Below are 19,036 nucleotides of genomic sequence, written 5' to 3'. Positions count from 1 at the left end.
CAACCACATATAATATATAATACATAAAAAGTACGTCTCTGAAAATGTAGTGAACTAATAAAAACCATGTCACACAGCTGTCAATCATCCATTCATAAGGCTTTTAGATATTTAGAATAATGACAGCATGCTGCAAATCACATAGATGAGCAAATGCAAGTACTCCAACAATTAAAAGGAGAATACATAGTCGGGTCATTAAAATATTGTCACTGTCAGGCAGAAACCTTGTTCATATTTATTTTTTTCCCCCCTTTTTTATGAGATATTGATAAGAATTTGTAGTTCAAGTCACAAGAGTGACTCATAAAAACTAAGTAGTCCTTCTACAAGCTCACAATGTGTATAGTGAGAGCTTGGAGATGCCCAGCTGTTTTCACTATAATTAAAAAAATAGTTTTGGACTAATATAACTTCGCTGGATCCTTTGATTGATCCTTTGATTAGGTGGATGGGGCATCTGGTTATGGATGCCTCTCGGGTGTCTCCCTATAGGGAGGTCCTCCAGGGACATCCCACTGGGAGGAGACCCCCGGGGGGCAGACCAAGGACCACGTCCCACTGGGAGGAGACCCCCGGGGGGCAGACCAAGGACCCCACATCCCACTGGGAGGAGACCCCCGGGGGGCAGACCAAGGACCACATCCCACTGGGAGGAGACCCCCGGGGGGCAGACCAAGGCGCAGTTAGAGGAATCACATCGACTCACTGGCCTAGCTTGGAACGCCTCGGGATCCCCCAGGAGGAAGTCACTATCATGTTGCTCCGGAGAGGGAAGTCTGGAGCGCTCTTAGTGGAGCTGTTGCCCCCGCGACCCGACGGTTAAAGATGGATGGATGGATCCTTTGAAATACAGGTAATAATATTACCTGTATTTCAAAGGATCCATCCATCCATCTTCAAAGGGGAACATATTATGTTCCCCTTTCTGGAAAGTATTCCAGGTTCCGACCAGACAGTGACGACATAAAGCACATCGTCATCATCATCATCAGTGCATGTACACTTGTACAGTAATAGGCAGTGACAGAACATGACACCAATTACCTGAAGTAGAAGAAGATGGCCAGAGAGATCAGTAGGGAGGCTATGGACAGAGCATGACCCACTATGGCCATGTAGTAGAGGATGAACACTGACTGCACACAAACACAAACAAGAAGGGCTGGTTAGCATTAGACGGTGAATAACAAATTAACAATTATAACCTGTTATATCCTTAGTGTTAATTTAACTGTGAAATATTATTGGCAGCTCTAATGCAAGGGTGGGGGGTCTATAATATTGCTTAAAGGACAACTTTAGTTTTTTATTTCAACCAAGGTTCATGTTCTATAGGTTGTTATCAGAGAAAGTAAAAGATGAGTGTTCATTTTTTTTCATTTGCTGCTTTCTTTCGTTTTAGCAAATGTAGCTATTTTCTACAAGGGGGCGGGAGCATTCGAACATGGGGCTAAATATGTATCTTTTTTATTTTGTATTATTATTTACTATAGTCCTACTAGACCCCAGGAAATTACATCTGGCCACAAAAGATCACAGGATCTACTGAATGTGAAGGGGGTGACAAACTGACATGTTGAGCCATACAACACAGTATGGCAGCCCCCTATATAGTACCCCCCTTCTCTAGTTACGGTATGACTTAAGGATCTCAGATTCATCCAGGGACGTCTGTCTTAGTGGGCAGAATCTTGATGTTGATTGAAATCAGGTGATATTCTGGGCCAGATCTGACTAGTGTTGGTTTGACTTGATTCGTCCAGGTCCTGAACATGCTTGCTGGGACATTAGGTTATATTACCGTTACCGACATCGAGTATTTCAATAGATTACACTCTTAATTGCAAATATAATCAGGTATAAGCAGTAATCTGTGGCCATATTCTTTTAGAAAGCTTCCTTACCATCTTTGCATATCACATGGGTCACCACAAGAAGCATTATGACATAAAGTAGACTGCCTTAGCTATACTAAAGCTCAGATATGTTACGTATAAACCTTTGATCTCACATCATTCCACTTTGATAACATAGGCTCCTCCACTGCGTTGCATTTAACATTATTTTTCCATCACTAAAACCACCGGTTGGTTCCCAAAGGGAACCGGTTCAGTTCCAAAATTGGAACGTTAATTATGAATTGATTGGGCAAAACTATACCTACATTAAATGGTTCATAGGATGAATATAAGTAAATAAATATATGATAACTCTTCCACAGTATATAGGCCTATAATAGCTTTTTCATATTTGTTTTTGTTTTTGCATATTATCCTATAATTATAATGCCTCATTTGCATATTACACGTTTTAAATGTTATATTGTAATACAATACATCATTGTCTTCGTGTTAAGTAATCAACTGGGGAAGTTTCGTGGTGATAACAATCTAATATAGGTATGGTTTTGCACACTCAAATCATAATTAATGTTCCAATTTTGGAGCTCTGGCTCATGGGCTAAGAAGCAAAAAGAACTGAACCGGTGGAACAGGGGTCTATGTGGGAGAGCAGTGCATTGTGGTCTAGCAGTATATAGGAATTCAATGTGGTTCTTCTTGCGGGAACAATATTTATAGGTGTCAGAACTAAAATGTGCTTATAGTCTTACAACTTCTCGTTTCTCACGAAATGTGAAGATGCGTGCCAAATTCCTGACGCATACCTCAGCTTTGAGTTTATAACGCACTTGTATCTCACATCTGTGCGCATGCATTACCCTCAACTTCTCTTTAGTGTTGGCGTTGCAGAGTGTGTAGTTGGACCAAGTTCTGTTTGTGTCTGGATGGCGAAACCACTCCCCGTTCTCCCTGCAAGACTTAGTCGCCTTCTCTGAAATAACAAAGAAAAGTATACGGTAATAGACACGTAGAAACAACCGTTTCCATTTTAATATGTACAGTACGATCCATAAACTTCGGCCCCCATTTACGTCTGATGAATAATTCACCCGCGATTCAATGAATATTTTATAGCTCGGGTCACTTTAACCCATTCAGGACGGGAACCCCTTTTGGTGTTTTAAGCAATATGTTATAGCCTTTGGAAAATAGCAGACCTACAAGCTCACAGCACGCCACCGAGTGCCGCAATATGAGCTTGTAGATCTTCTATTTTCCCTGGAACAACATATTTTCAGACGGGGGTCGGTGGCCAATTTTTGGGGTCATTAACATGAAATTGTTTGAAAACCACTGACACATATAGAAACTGACACATATAGAAACATAGGTTTTTCCAGAAAACCTTTGTGTCTGGTCTGAAATGGGTTAAATACGGTCAATGGAGGCGCGGAAGTGAATTTATCATGAGAGGTTAACAAGGCACCGGCAGACCTTTTATAAGAGCGGAGACACTTTGGGGCAGCGCGCTGTTCTCACCTGTGGAGTCAAAGTCGACGAAATAATTGGGGCAGCTCTGTAACGTGTACGTCCCCGCCGGAGTATCGTCCCAGCACAGCCAGCCATCCCAGTTCCGGCTACAGTACAGCTCTGTTATAGGAACAATGAAGACATAGGCGTTGATAAGAACAACAACAAAAACAGCCACACAAAAGGGCCTGTTTTCTTTCCCTATTATACTACGGGGTCATTTTGGAATAACATCAAAGAGGGGAAAAAAACGAAGAGCGAGGCTGTCGGTTCCGGATGAGTTGAGACTTGTTTTTTGTTTCATTATTAGTCCATAGAGTTGCATAATTATTACGAAAATGCTTTGTTTAAAGGTACTGTATACTGTACATCTCCCTTCAGGGGTGAGTGTGGTTATAATGAAAACATAAACCAAAACGCAAGAGGCTTCAGGTTATGGAAGGTTCAGGGTTATGTAGTCAAAAAGAGCCATTCGAGTAATTTTCCAGTACAGGCGAGAGAAAGGTTGAGAGCTGCCATTTAGTTAATGGACTACGATCAATATCATGCGATATGGAGACATAATTAATTAGTCTTGCACTTTGTCTACCTGTTTTGTTGTACGGCGGATCTCGGTTCATTTTCTCGTAGCATTTGTATTGTCCGTCAAGGATTTTCTTCCTCTGTATTTCCTGTTCTTCTGGGATGGCACTGAACTTGGCCTCGACGGTGGGCTCTACCAAAGTGCCGTTCAAATGCAACGACGCAGCCTTCTGGGGAAAGTTTGAGTGATTTGTATTGACAGACACAAAACACATTATTAAACAGTACAAGGCATTGGGCACAATAATAATTTTACACAAAGGACACAACATCCTGAAATATTTCTGAAGCCATTATCACTCCAGACATCTGTTCTCGTCGTTATTTACTTACTAAATTCAAGGTTTCCTTTTGAAGTTATATTCTGGCTACAAGGCGTGCACAGACTTTGCTAAAATGGAAAAAAAAGGCACCTTGTGCGGCACGGGGAAACGCCGGCTGCCTTAATAGTGTGTGAGATTCATAGATTTTGGGTCATAAATAATATATTAGACGCTTTTAATCCAGAATTGGTCGGTGTCACCATGGGCCACATACTGTGTACTGTAGACTGTACAAAATAAAAATAAGATTGACAAACTGCACAAAAAACTAACTTTCAAAAGGGCACTTTGCTGTCCAGAGGGCAAAGGCACATTGGTTCCCAACTGTTTTCATGTCAAGGACCCCCAAATTGACACTAATTAGCCCCACGGACCCCCCATTTGAAGAGATATGCCCCATAAGAGAAGATTTCTACGGCTCTGGCAGTGATTCTCAGCATGTCAAACCCCCATTTAATGGCATTTCAATCTCTAGGACCCTCAATTTATATTGTAAAATCAATGTTCATTTAACTCTTGAGAGTGTACAAATTATTCCAAACTATCATTTAGCTACAGGGACCCCCTGAAACTCCCTCAAGGACCCCTGGGGGTCCCCGGACCCCACTTTGGGAACCACTGCTCGCTCTAGCACCACCTAGTGTCCATCTGTGCACGACGTCCCTGGCTGCAACGACAACACATCAGGCGATCGGGGAACAACAGTCTGCTTGTTATTTATCCCACTTCATTCATCACAGAGAGTTCGTCCATCTTTGGTTACCTTTAATTTGTCCTTGGAGACAGGCAGACAGTTGGACCTGCTCTTATTGATGGAGGGACTTTGGACCCAATTGCCCCGTTCATCACAATATTTGGTCTCGTTTTCTGAAAAGACAAAAACGTTAAAGGTATATAAGATGGTGTGCCGTGATTTTTTTGTTTTGTGCGTGTCTATGGAGTTAACATTACTCTAATAGACCCCCAGGTGTGCTTATAATATTCGAATATGTCTTCCCTGTGTATGTTTGGTTTCTTCCTGAAAGCTTGAAAGCCTTTGATTCAAAAGGCCCAATCGAAATCACACCACTTTTGTTACATCATTCATAACCCTATAGCCCCTCCCTCATTATCATACAACACACAGCTGTGGGCGAGACTCGAGTTCAGGTGGGTGGTGCTAAGGTGAAAACCAGGTATACTTAATGAACTGGTGGGTGTGGCCCATCAGAAAGGAAAGGAAAGGAAAAGAAAATATGTTTAAGGGTGGAAAAAGATCACGGCAGTCCATCATTAAAGAACTGAATGTTGGGGTCATAGCCGGTTCCTTTTATAAGGTGATGCGGGGGCTGAGGTATGCTATACAATACACTGACTCTCTGCAGAAGGCTTCAGGGAGCGCTAGAATATTAATAACTTTATATGAATAGCCTCTGATATCAAAAGGCTGACGCGTGAACAAGGGTTATCTGGTGTCATGACAGAATAAACAGATGAAATACGAAATACATAACCTGTTATCATAACCGTCGTTATGTTTACCCATTTTGACCTGAGATCAGATTCTAAAAATGTCTTCTACACACTGACAGTTTTCTGAAAAAGCCATGTTTCTATATATGTCAGTGGTTCTTCGATTTTTCAAAAATAGCAGACCTATACAAGCTCGTAGCGCGCCACTCAATAGCTAAAGCATAACATAATGCTAACACCAAAAGGGGTTCCCCATTTGAGGTTGATGTCGAGTAAGGAATTCCTGAAAGAATGGCTACATTCCCTTTCCTTATAGACGAGTGAACTGTTATTATCATCATTCTTTTCCCAGGATAGGTCAGTGTAGACTATAGGGAGATAGACAACCGACAAGAAGACAAGACCTCACTCCGGATGAGGTTCCCAGTTCGATCCCTGTGGGCTCCCCCAAGAGTCAGTGTTGAAATGTCCTGGAGCAAGACTCTGAACCACTAGTTGCTCCCAATGTGCAGGTTGGTGCCTTGTATGGTTTCCTCCGCCATCTGTGTATCCCTATCCATCCACCCACCCATCCATCTTCAACCGCTTATCCGTAGTCGGGTCGCGGGGGCAACAGCTCCAGACTTCCCTCTCCAGAGCAACATTAGCAACATCACGCCATCGGTGTATGAATGGGGTGGATGTAATTAATGCACAATCTATAAAAGTGCTTTGGATAAAAAAGCACTATACAAATGCACCATTTACCATTGTTATTATGATCTGTGCACTAACTGGCTGAGCCTAAAGGCATACCTACTTTATTATTTTATTCTCAACCCCCCCCCCCCCCCAATGCTTGGCCACGCCGTTGTTTTTAAGACATCAGTCCTCTGCATGATTCCTGACGTTATACAGTGCAAGCGTTTAGCAAAAATAGCCCTGCAGACATATAACATGACATTATTGTTATGTTCAAAATGAAGAATCCCCTGTTTGGAAATCATGTCCCGCATGCGATGGTCAAAATGCTGCACGGGGGGCTGACGCCTACACACACAGTACACACGCACACACACACACACACAGGACTATAAGCTGCGAGGCACGGATGTTCCTGTCAGTGATCAGCCCGTGATGAGCGCCCCCGCGCTCAGCCTCCTCTTGTCCTCTCTCCGCTGACAGCTCATCAGGTCTGCAGCAACATCCAAGGCCCCCGCCGCAAAACCGTCAGCGCCGGTATCACGTTTCCCACAAAATGAAACCATAGGGGAGTCTTATACTCAAGGCCAATCTGGGGGGATTCCCCTTCATGAGCGCTCCGTGTAGCATGCACCTTCTCTCGCTTTTATTCTCCCGTCTATCTATGATCCCTTTTCTTTCTCTCCTGTCTCTGTCGTCTCCCTTTGTTCAGCTTCTCTTCTATATTTATCTCTTCGTACCTTTCATCATTCCGTGTCTTGGTTTTTTATTTCTTTGGTTGTTTTTAGTTTTTTTTACAGTGGGGTGAAAAGGGCCTTCTCAGTGGCCGCCCCTCGCTATATGTAATGGAGCTTTCAGTGGTTTAAAGTATAACTAAGTACATTTACTTGTACTGTTGTGACGGTATATTTTGTCCTTTACTCGGGCAATACTTTTACTTCTACTGTACTCCACTACATCTCAGAGGCAGATATTGTACTTTTACTCCACTACAATTATCTGAAAACTTTAGTTACTAGTTACTTTGTAAAAATATGCATTATATAGATTTTGGCCATTTGAAAATAGCAGATCTACAAGCTCAGTAGATCGGCTGTATAAATAAAATAAATGTTATACATTTGAAAACTTGTGAAATGGGACGTTGCGCATAATGAGTACTTTCTATACCTTTGTACTATTTCGATACCAATACCAATACTTTTGTACTTTTACTCAAGTATATATTTTGAATTCCCGGCTTTTACTGGTAGCGGAGTGAGTATTTCTACATCACCGTATTGAGACTTTTACTTAAGTAAAACTAATTATTACTTTTTTTCCCACCACTGCTGCCTTTCTGCCTCCCACTCACTCTGTCGATGTTCACCCTGAACGGGAACCCCTTTTTGTGTTTTAACTAAGCATTATGTTATACTTTAGCTATTGAAAAATAGCAGATCTACAAGCTCATAGCGCGGCACCGAGTGGCACACTACGAGCTTGTAGATCTGCTATGTTTTTATTTATTTGAAATCAATTGTGAAAATTCGGCACAAATCTTGTTTAAATATATATAGACTTTTTATTTTATTTTGACGTCAGGCCTAAATGGGTGTAATATGGTCTCTGGACTGGTGTAATATGGACTGGTGTAATATGGTCTCTGCTCTTACAGTAATTCATCTATTTTCGTTATGGAAGCTGTGAGTCAAAAGCGCAGAACGTGAGCATGCAGCCCCTGTACATGTGCATTAGGCATGAAACGATACACTCAACTCACGATACGTATCACGATATGAGGTTACAATACGATTTTTCACGATATTTGAAACACAAAATTATTTTCCAGACGAATGACCGATTTCCTTTTTTTAATGATTTATCTTCCCCCCCCCGAGCTTTTATTCACAATTTGTATTCAACTATATTGCAAAAGCAGCATAACTGTTTTCTTCCTTTCTTTGATGGCATCTTAGGATAGATGTAGACCTATTTGACAGTGCAGAAACATAATTGCCTTCCTTGATGTATTAATGAGCATGAACGACCTTCACCTGTGTCACAGTCACAGACAGCTCCCCTCTGCAGGCTTCTACTACTGAAAGTGACTGCATGAAGTCTGTCTCAAATATGATTAAAGCTCACATTTCATATCACACACACCATAATGTACTAACCCCCCCTATAAAAAAAACATTTATTTGTATTAAATCGCCGGGATTCACGACGATAATCGTTTGGATTAATATCGATATATATATATAGAGTAGCAGGATGTTCTTACCAGCAGGGTCCATTTCAGGGTGACTTGGGCAGCTCTGTGTTACGTATGTTCCAGCAGGCCACTCTCCCCAGCACAACAGGCCGTCCCACACAACGCCACAATACACACCTGGGAGGGAGTCAAGTTGTAATTGGATATAGTACCATGTCACTATAACGAATGCATTATTATATGCAGTATATTACATTAGTGTTACTGAGTCCGCCACTGTCTTTCCTTGAATAGTAAACACGGTAGAATGTGTGTAAATACATAAATACCCACAAGTTGGGTCTACATACTAGCAAGTTTGACTAGGACTTAAAATCTAGCTCAGAATAGGACATTTATGAAGCTTCCTATACAACCACTTTCAATAAGGAGTTTGAGTTATCTTTTGGTTTTACCACAATAATAACTAATGAATGAACGAAATATATAGCATGACAGTCATTGACAGATACAGTAGATGTTTTTCATCCATAACCGTTCTGTGTTTTGATTGCCTTCCATCCACTGTCCTGGGCCATCTATGACACCTATATCCTTCCAGCACAACCTGCAATTTCCATAAATACAGTCTGTTCTTGTATTAGGATATACTCAACATCACGTTGAGTGGTGGAGAAATTAATCAATGATAGTGTGTGGACAGCTATACCACAAAGAAGTGAGTTTTCTTTTAACGCACTTAAAATAAAAGCTTTGGTAATGCTTTCACTGAATGAGAAAGATACCTAATTTCGTTGCAATCATGCACTTTATTTGCATTCTGCATGGTGATAATTGTTACCAATCCTTGTATAGCAATAGATTGACTACAAGGATGGCAATTTGTAGATTGTATTCAAACCTAGAAATGGATTGTGCTGAAATATCAAAACATAACATTTCTATCTAATTGTTTAGATATGTCTCCTTTCTCAAAATGTTCACACATTCACTGGAAACTAAACCTTAATGGATTAGGACAGCTCTCAAGTGCTCCTTGTTTAGGAGTATTTTCCTAAAGTTGACAAAATGCCTTTTCTCCCATGCCGACAAGTGGGACCAGATTTGTCTCATTCAGAGAATTTCCTGGCACTTAGGACCAATCAGCTACACTGAGAGGCCTGACAAATACGAGCCCTGGACTTTGTTGCCATGCTTGTGGAACACCTGGTGAGAGGATCAGCTCTGGCTACTGCGGCTTACAATTACATTTAATTACATTTAGCTAAAACAGTTCTCTTTTTTTTACAATTGCCCATTTGGATGTGTCCCGTTATACAATGTTGTCTGATTGAAAATATGTGACTCAGGCTGGGAAAAGGTGCCTCAATTCGCCAATGGCGAAATGGCAGAAAATGACAATATATTCAATTTAGTTTTTGCGGGTTTTTAGTTTTTTTCTCCATATTAACACAGTTTGAATGTTGAAGAAGGTTTTCATTCCAACAGATAGCTGTTTTAGAGTCATTAAATGGTTACATTTATGTCAATAAGTATAGGCTTGTGGTTCGCTAACTTTTCTCAGTGTTTTGGGGGTGCAGAAGTGAAGGCTGCACAGGATTTGCATAGCGTTTCAATTGGCCATCGAAATGCATTGTTCTCTAGTTTCACAGTCTGAGCACCGGCCACACAGCGTGCATCTGTTTGTAAAGACAGTATTCTTCAACATGGTTAGTGTGTAACTCATCATCTGGCTTTGTTCACGGTTTGAAGGAGCAGAGGACCCCATTCTGGAAAGATTTATTTTTGATTTTATATACGGTGACAGTGACTCTGAGAGAAATACGAAAATAAGATTCTGAGTGCCAGTCTGAGTCTGTGTGTTGCAGTCAAGAATTGGCGTGCTACATTTAAGCGATATGACACGAGAGGGTGTTCTTTAACGTCATTAATGCACGCCTGCGATGCTGCAGGAACTCCGAAAGACATCGCAGAAGTGCATTAATGACGATAAAAAACACCCTCAAGTGTAATATTGCAATTATACAACAGTTACCCTTAAAACTAAGATCATCGCTAAAAAAATTTTTTTAATGACAAATGTAGCCACAACGACCACAAATGTCCCAGGAAACTAGCTAGCCTAGCCACCGAGTCTGCTGCGCTCTGGGAGATTTATTTGTTTTAATTAGGTGTTCCTTTGTGCTGGTTTAAGCATGGCTAGAAAGCTGTTTCAACCAATCAGATTGCTTCCTTGAAATGACCTGTTGTTCTCTTCGTTTCACGGAATTACTTATTTTTTTTAAGCATTTATTTTTTGCCATTTTCAACCTGGTATCCCGGGCCCATTTCAGGAATGCCATTATTGTAGGTGAACATGTTTGCGGATTAAACTTTTATTTTCACAGGGACTAAAGTGGTTAATAGGCTACATAAAATAACGTTCCATATAAAGTTTAGTATTATCATTCTATTTATAGAGCACCGTAAAGTCTCTGCCGCTTAGAAGGCGCATGTTGTATTGCGAGTAGGAAAAAAAAGAAGAGAGCGCTGTCCTCGTTCGCACCACTATACAAGACACAGACGTCACAATGGCCACTCACAGTTGTACTCGCTCCAAGATAATTAAATTGGCTCTTCAGACCTAATGCGATTTGAGCCCTCACCCGTTCTGTTGCGCAGATGGTCTTTGCTGGACAGCTCAAGACATTTGTATTGACCTTGGCTCGACGCAGGCTGGCCGCCCTGGCCCTCCATTATGCTCTGCCCGAGACTGAGCGCTGTATCTGGGGTGGTCTCTGTGGACACAGCGACCGCCCAGCTCTGTGGAGACAACGAGGCCACAGGAAGACGGATGAGAAAAGGGAGAGGAGTCAGACAGAAAAATGTGCTTTCTACCGATATTTGGAGTATGTGTGTGGGGGTGGTTATGGTGCATGTGCGTGGCCAGGTGCCTCCGCTTTCATCTGTATCCGTGTCTGTGATCGTGTGTGTGTGTGTGTGTGTGTGTGTGTGCGTGCGTGTGTGTGTGTACATTATGTGTGTGTGTGTGTGTGTGCTATGCGTGTAATGATGAATTGTGGTAGTCCCCGTGACTGTCAACCTCCCACATTTGGCCTGCAGGCAGGGAGCGTGGTGTGCCTTCCATTTACACACATGAGTTCACAGACCGCTTCTTTTTCGCCCGACAGAGAGTTAGCTTCATGTGGAGGGAGCAAAACGCATGCTGAGGTTCATGTTATCTTCTCAGCAGCATGTGCCGCGACAGGGACACAATCACCCTGGCTCCCACACACACGTGTACAGGCTTGCCAACTGAATTTGTTGGGGCGGAACCACAGCCAAGCCAGAAGTCACCGCTTCTGAGAGGCGAACCGAGCCGAACCTGCATGGCAAGGCCTCTGGGGCAGCAGGGGCATATATATATATATATATATATATATATATATATATATATATATATACTGCAGAAACGAATTAGAAACTTTCAAATTTATAGGAGTGACTATAACCACTGATGTCTAAATAAACGTATAGGCCTACTGCATGTGCTTAATCAGCTTCAGCAGTATAAAATACTGTACAAAATGTGATGGGGATTTTGACATTTACAACACAATTATGTGCATCGGAGAAGTGTATAGGGATAAGGGTAGTCAGTTTCTCCATAGGAATCTTATCTGTGGTGGATGGTTTGCATTTGGAAGTGCACTTTAAAATGATGTCATACAGTGTAAATGCCTCTCGGTTGCTTTCTGAAAGCATGTCTTTTATTTGTTGTTTGGCCAGGAATTAAACCACATAAAATGCCAGGCTCACTTTTATACACTTTTCCCATGTCATTTTACGTGAATCTAATCATTTTGGCCAGCAATTATTTATGGTCAATGTTCTCTTCAGTCCCGTCTTTTCAGGTCTCAGTGTTTTTTTCTGAGAGTGACGCTTACCTGGCCAAAGCAGGGGAAAGGCCACAACGGCAACAACAAAACCAGTCACAGGCAGGGTGATCTATGACACAAGGTGGTGCCTGGTGTAGGAGCCATGAATTGGTTTAGTATATGTTTGGTCTATGAAATGATTGGTGATTAACGTGGATGATTGACGGGCATAGGGGCGGACCTGATTCATTCAATACCTCACTTAGTTCACCTGTGTGGGAAGACGCACTTTTGTTGACCGCTTTATACCGCTTATTTAGCTTTCTTTTATTTACTTTGATCACGTTTGATCGCTGTGGCTATACTTTGCTTTATGTTTGAGCACCCTTTTAGTTATGCACCTTGCTTCAATAAAACACCTTAAACGCATTGTTTTGGACCCAGCGAGATCCTTTTGTTTGCGGAGCGCGACTGACAACCTGGCCCGTCCCGTCGCCTCTCAGCGACTTATTTATACATTTATCTCCTGTAGTCGCTCAACACCTGGTCTAAACTGGGGCATGGCCACAAAAGCCTCCGGGGGCGTGTCCAAATATAAATTTGACTAATTAGACAGCAAATAATCAGGCCGTAAAAATGCAATGTTTTGGGCCCAGATCGTAGTGTTGTTTGATGGGTTCTCACAAACTCTTTTATGTATATACCACGACGCCATATTACGAGGGAATGTTTTTGGTGAACCCACCCCCCTGTTGGCTAGCTGGCCTGCACCATGATTGATGCATTGCTATTTGAATAATGAAGGAGAAGCTAACAGTTTTCTGCTGAGGAAATGGATCTGCTATAGTGTGTGGAGGGTATGCGGAGATGGATCGTATGTATTTTTATAGAGGGGTATGCACATTGCATAAAGTGAGTGACAAATCGAGTGGGAGCGAAATAATTCATAGACTGGACTAGTTTGCTCATAACAAGGTGTAAGAAAACAACCCAAACCTCCAGAAAAGTGGTCTTATCTTACCCTTTAACATATACAGAGAAACGGAGGACGATTTTCCTTTCCTTTTGCATTTTTTTCCCCTTCTTTTGCAATATTAATATCCCGTGTCCGTGTCCTGGTATCAATATAACGATACCATGACAACATATCATTCAGTTATATCGTATACAATTGTACAGTACATACAATAGAGCTGAATAATTATGATGTAGCAGGATGAGTTGGTGTCGCAGCGTGACATATGAGCCGGGTGTGGTTCACCGATTGGTCTATACTTTTGCGGGGTTCAGTCAGAGATACATAGAGACGGATGGATACAGACAAACCACTGGCTTTGAATGTTACCAGCCCGTCAATCAAGAATATGTACGTGACCAGAAGCTTGGAATAGAGCCAATAATTATGTGATAATCAGTAGACATACTAGGAAACGCGGAAGTGAAACCACCGACACGTTTATAGGGAAGCCCTTTGCTTTTTGTGTGTCCATGACCGTGACCATGACGGAGGCGCTGGTTGCCGACCGTCTCTGGTTGCCTTGAGCCAGAGTCGCCGTGCCGAGTGTTTTGTGACGGCCACCAGAGCCGACCGCCTCAGCGCCGTTCCAGCTGCGTATTAAATATTAGTCCCCGCCTACTTTCCATGGCCCCCCTGACATGTCTTGCACCGTCCTGCGTTGCCGTATGCGTGCTCCAAGTGAACACGTATACGGTTCACGGTTGATAAAGGTGTAGAGACCTGCAGCGGATGGCTGATTTAGCGGATAACCGCGGTTGGCGGATGGTGCGGCTAACCCATTCTGACCTGAGATCAGATTCTAAAAAATGTCCTCTGCATCCTGACAGTTTTCCATTCTGACCTGAGATCAGATTCTAAAAATGTCTTCTTTGCATCCTGACAGTTTTCCATTCTGACCTGAGATCAGATTCTAAACATGTCTTCTGCATCCTGACAGTTTTCCATTCTGACCTGAGATCAGATTCTAAAAATGTCTTCTTTGCATCCTGACAGTTTTCCATTCTGACCTGAGATCAGATTCTAAACATGTCTTCTGCATCCTGACAGTTTTCCATTCTGACCTGAGATCAGATTCTAAACATGTCTTCTGCATCCTGACAGTTTTCCATTCTGACCTGAGATCAGATTCTAAACATGTCTTCTGCATCCTGACAGTTTTCCATTCTGACCTGAGATCAGATTCTAAAAATGTCTTCTATGTCAGTCGCTCTTCGATTTTTCAAAAATAGCAGACCTACAAGCTCGTAGCGCGTGCGCGCTATGAGCTTGTAGATCTGCTATTTTTCAATAGCTAAAGCACGACATGATGCTAACACCAAAATGGGTTCATATAAATATGATGATATCATTAATGCGGTTGGATAACGGGCGGATAATGAATTTGCGGTTTGCGGGTGACAAAAAAACTCCATCCGCAGGTCTCTAATAAGGTGTACTATAGTTAATGCAGTGATAACATTATGAATCCGTTGGACAAACCCTGTTCTATAGTCGAACGGCCCCTTCGGCGCTGTAGTGCTGTAGTAGTGCCATAGGATGACGGCGTTGTGTTAGCGTCAGTGACTTCTGCCCCCTCCCGAATGCTCGATGTCTCATGTAGCAGTTTAGCAGCCGTACATATGATGTCACTCCAACCATTGAAGCAAATGACGTCATACATACGACCACCAGGCCACCACGAATAGCAATAGATGATCAGTATACTGACTGAGAGAGGTTTGTGTGTGTGTGTGGTGTGCGTGCGTGCGTGCGTGTGTGTGTGTGCGTGTTTTTGTGTGAGAGAGAGAGAGACAGAGAGAGGGTCCTCACCCTCAATCCAAGGTCTTTCCTCACCTATCACAATCCATTAATTAATTTGCTTCGCCATGGCAGTTTTGAAGCGCGACAACAACAAAAAAAGAGAAAAAACAATAATGATATAGGAACATAAAACAGAACCGTAGAAAAATGTGTCAGGATCGCATGCCAACACCACCCCGTCCGCGTGTCGGACTTGATGCTGAGCAGCAACCCAAATAGCGAGCTTCTATTTCACACTGATACGGATGGATGGACCAGCACTTTATTTGGCATGACAGGAAATACCGCACGGCGCACAGTATATATGCTCGCCAGGCTGCTAAATGTTAGACGTCGGGAATAAAGAGACTTCACATCAATTACAGCATTCTGTAGTGGACATTCTGTAGTGGACTGGATGCCTCATCCTGCCATATTGCATTGTTTCAATGCGCAATAATGCATAATATACAGTACACGCACGCACACACACACGCATGCACGCACGCACGGACGCGCACACACTCTCTATCTCTCTCGTAGTACCATAGACTGTAAAAGCGTAATACTTACATTCTCAACACAGACAAAATTATCCAGGCACGTATGCACGCACACAATCAGACACATACTCAAGACACACACACACACACACACACACACACACACGCTGAAACACGCCGTCATGGATTGAGGGTCTTTTTTTTGTTCCATCCGCACTTGTAATTAAGAAGTTGAACCAATTTGTGATGAAAATGTTAGTTATGAACTATACCAAATGAATCTTTCACATTCATGCCGAGCACACAGAATCGTCGGACCAAATCTGTTCAATGTTGAAGCTCACGCGATGATGACGAGAGAATTAAGTCGTCTCCGAGAGGCTCGACTTTGATTAACCCATTCTGACCTGAGATCAGATTCACACGAGGTTTCCACTGGACACACACTGGTCTGATTAACCCATTCTGACCTGAGATCAGATTCTAAAAAATGTCAGTCGTTCTTCGATTTTTCAAAAATAGCAGACCTACAAGCTCGTAGCGCGCCACTCGGTGGCGCGCTATGAGCATATAGATCTGCTATTTTTCAATAGCTAAAGCATAACATGATGCTAACACCAAAATGGGTTCCCGTTCAGAATGGGTTAAAAAGAGGATCTTACCAGCGTGAACGGCAACAGCACCCAGGGAACGCTTGACAAATGCATCTTCTCTCCGGGGAAAATCATCTATAGAGAGAGGGCGACAAAAAAGGAAATAAGTGATGACATGACATTACTAATTACTATGTGGAAATAAATAAACAAATCTGCTGTGAAATTGCAGGTTGCATAAAAAAAACATTCACGCAGAAATATCTGCTGCCTCTGTTGTGTTTCACAGCGGGATTATAGCCGTTGCCCTCGGGAGGGAACAATCGTTCATCGGAAATGCAAATTCGACGCGGGAGGAGATGCGGTATTGACATTTCAGAGCAGTAAAGTTTCACTTTGTTTGTGTTCAAGGTTCAAGTTTATTTAGTGTAGTGTGTGTGTGTGTGTGTGTGTGTGTGTGTGTGTGTGTGTGTGTGTGTGTGTGTGTGTGTGTGTGTGTGTGTGTGTGTGTGTGTGTGTGTGTGTGTGTGTGTGTGTGTCACAGCTAATACACCAGATATTGTTGTTGTTGATGAGGACAGTAGAGAAGTGACCATTTTGGAAGCGGCATGTACATTTGACCACAGTCTGGAAGAGGCATTCCTTACCAAGGTGCTTAAGTACCAGCGTCTTAAGGATGCTATTATACAGCTTGGCTACAAATGTAAACTACTTGTGTTCATATTTGGAAGCCTCGGTAATGTCCACAAATCAGTCGTGAGGGGCCTGCAGATTGCAGGCATGCCCAAGCCGAGAGCTAATTAAGGCATCGTCAAAATTCTGTTCAGTGTCTGCAATAATTGGCAGTCGCCATATATGGAGGCGATGCTTTCTGTACCCGTGATCTGTATCCTGAAGCACTCACTTGTTGTAGAGTTTTTTTTCAAGTTTGCGCATCCACTAATGTTTGTGTTCAAGAAATGTCTTGTAAAATGTGAATGCAAAGAAATGTGTGTGTGTGTGTGTGTGTGTGTGTGTGTGTGTGTGTGTGTGTATGTGCGCGTGCACATGTCACGTGTGTATGCCTATGTGACAGTATGTCAGTGTGTGTGCAGTGTGCACAGTACTGGTGGCATACAGGGAGCGTATCCATTATTATTCACAAAACAAGGGCACCAAAGAGGTACATGACAAATTACAGGCAATCCAAGCAAACCACAAACAGGGAAAAGGAGTCCAACGAAGATAGTGGGCGGGCTCATTCATCACTTTGCTCTGAGCCTCACTTTCCACGGTGGAGCTGCATCCAAACACCGCGCCACGCAGTGGAGTGGTGCGACTCTGAGTTTGTCAGAGATAACGGCTTGCTTCGCTGCTTCGGGCTTCATTGCTTTGTCCCTGTGTGAGTCCCATTTCTAAAGGGGCCATTACTCTGACACGGAACAACTAGAAGTGGGCTACTGTTTGTATAGCATTGGATAAAGAGAGCCCCTTACAGCAGTGGTTCTCAAAGTGGAGTCCGGGCACCCCCAGGGGGGTACCTCGAGGGAGTTCCACGGGGTCCCCAGATAAATGATAGTTTGGAACCAAATGGAACCTTATATGGTTCTGTAACTCTGAGAGTGTGCGAAATGGAATGGCGCAGCTAGCCCACGTTGTCAAATCTTCAAGTCTGTGAGGGGATCTGGCAAAGCGTTTTCATGCATAATTTCCGTATGTCTGCAGCCGATGCAAACTACATGCCTAAGGGAATTACCCACAATTCATAGCATTGAACGTTAAATATAGTATATAGCAGGATATCCTCCAAACATCAGTATGCAAATTAGTCATGTAGCCTGATTAGAACGATAACAAATACTGTGCTTCTCACTGTTCTCAAAGAGAACGGACAAAAGGACAAGAGATAAGAAATTAAGTAGGCTACAAATATATATAGGCCGACAAAAATACAATTTAAAACGAATAATAATCAAACACTGACATTTTATTTAATGAATAGAATAACCTAAATACAAGTGTAACGCCCGGGATTCCAACTTGGACCTCCCACGTGAAAGTCCAACATATTATTAACCACTAGACCAAAGGGATATGATATCCTTCTGGACCAGGGGAGATATTAGACTTTTGAGGCCACCAGGCAGAGGCTCTGAGCCAAGTCTCTGCTACACAAGCACTGATTGTAATCGAGTTTTCAAAGTTGTGGTATAAGGGTCATGGATGACTCATCTTCAAAGTGTTGTTTGTCCCATTCCTTTAATACCATTTTGAGCCCTAGCAGCCTCTCCGGTCAGGGGATCTTAGTATAATCTGATCGACAGGAAAAATTCTGACTTTAAAGAAACACGTTTTTTCAGTTTGTTTCTGAACAAATATCAAATATTGGTTCATTTGTTCAGAAGCAAACAGTGCTTCTTTAAAGTCAATTCCTCCTGTCGATCAGATTATACTAAGATCCCCTGACCCTCTCCCTCTCAAGCACTTACTACCAGGTGACGTCAATTAAGTCTGTGAGGGTTGGCGGAGGGTGTGTAGAGCCCAGGATCAAATTGACAGTGACACAGGGGTGAAAAATGGGTTACAAAATCGGGGGATAAAAATTATAAAAAAAAGGGGAAAAAAAGTCTGTGAGGGTTCAGGGCTTTATAGGACAATTGGAACTTGGCCAATTATTCTCAGACTTGAGACCGCAACC

At 42.6% G+C, this 19,036-nt stretch overlaps 1 protein-coding gene across 1 annotated transcript in view; it reads right to left on the bottom strand.

Annotated features, from left to right (window-relative positions):
• Window positions 1-17,726, bottom strand: part of calcr (calcitonin receptor) — a gene marked incomplete at its 5' end in the record, with an annotated part of 36,838 nt that extends 19,112 nt beyond the window's left edge. The window contains 9 exons of the mRNA XM_080787069.1: window positions 1,048-1,139; window positions 2,723-2,835; window positions 3,384-3,494; window positions 3,964-4,126; window positions 5,043-5,146; window positions 8,679-8,786; window positions 11,255-11,411; window positions 16,429-16,494; window positions 17,625-17,726. Of these exons, the coding sequence (XP_080643195.1) occupies window positions 1,048-1,139; window positions 2,723-2,835; window positions 3,384-3,494; window positions 3,964-4,126; window positions 5,043-5,146; window positions 8,679-8,786; window positions 11,255-11,411; window positions 16,429-16,494; window positions 17,625-17,726 (1,016 nt within the window). The remainder of the gene's footprint in view (window positions 1-1,047; window positions 1,140-2,722; window positions 2,836-3,383; window positions 3,495-3,963; window positions 4,127-5,042; window positions 5,147-8,678; window positions 8,787-11,254; window positions 11,412-16,428; window positions 16,495-17,624) is intronic.
• Between the last annotated feature and the right edge of the window lie 1,310 nt (window positions 17,727-19,036).

Source organism: Protomyctophum bolini, assembly GCF_963924005.1.
Source record: "Protomyctophum bolini genome assembly, chromosome: 17".
Taxonomy (NCBI): Eukaryota; Metazoa; Chordata; class Actinopteri; order Myctophiformes; family Myctophidae; genus Protomyctophum; species Protomyctophum bolini.
Note: the sequence above shows the minus strand (reverse complement) of the source record. Positions and strands in the feature narration are given on the sequence as shown.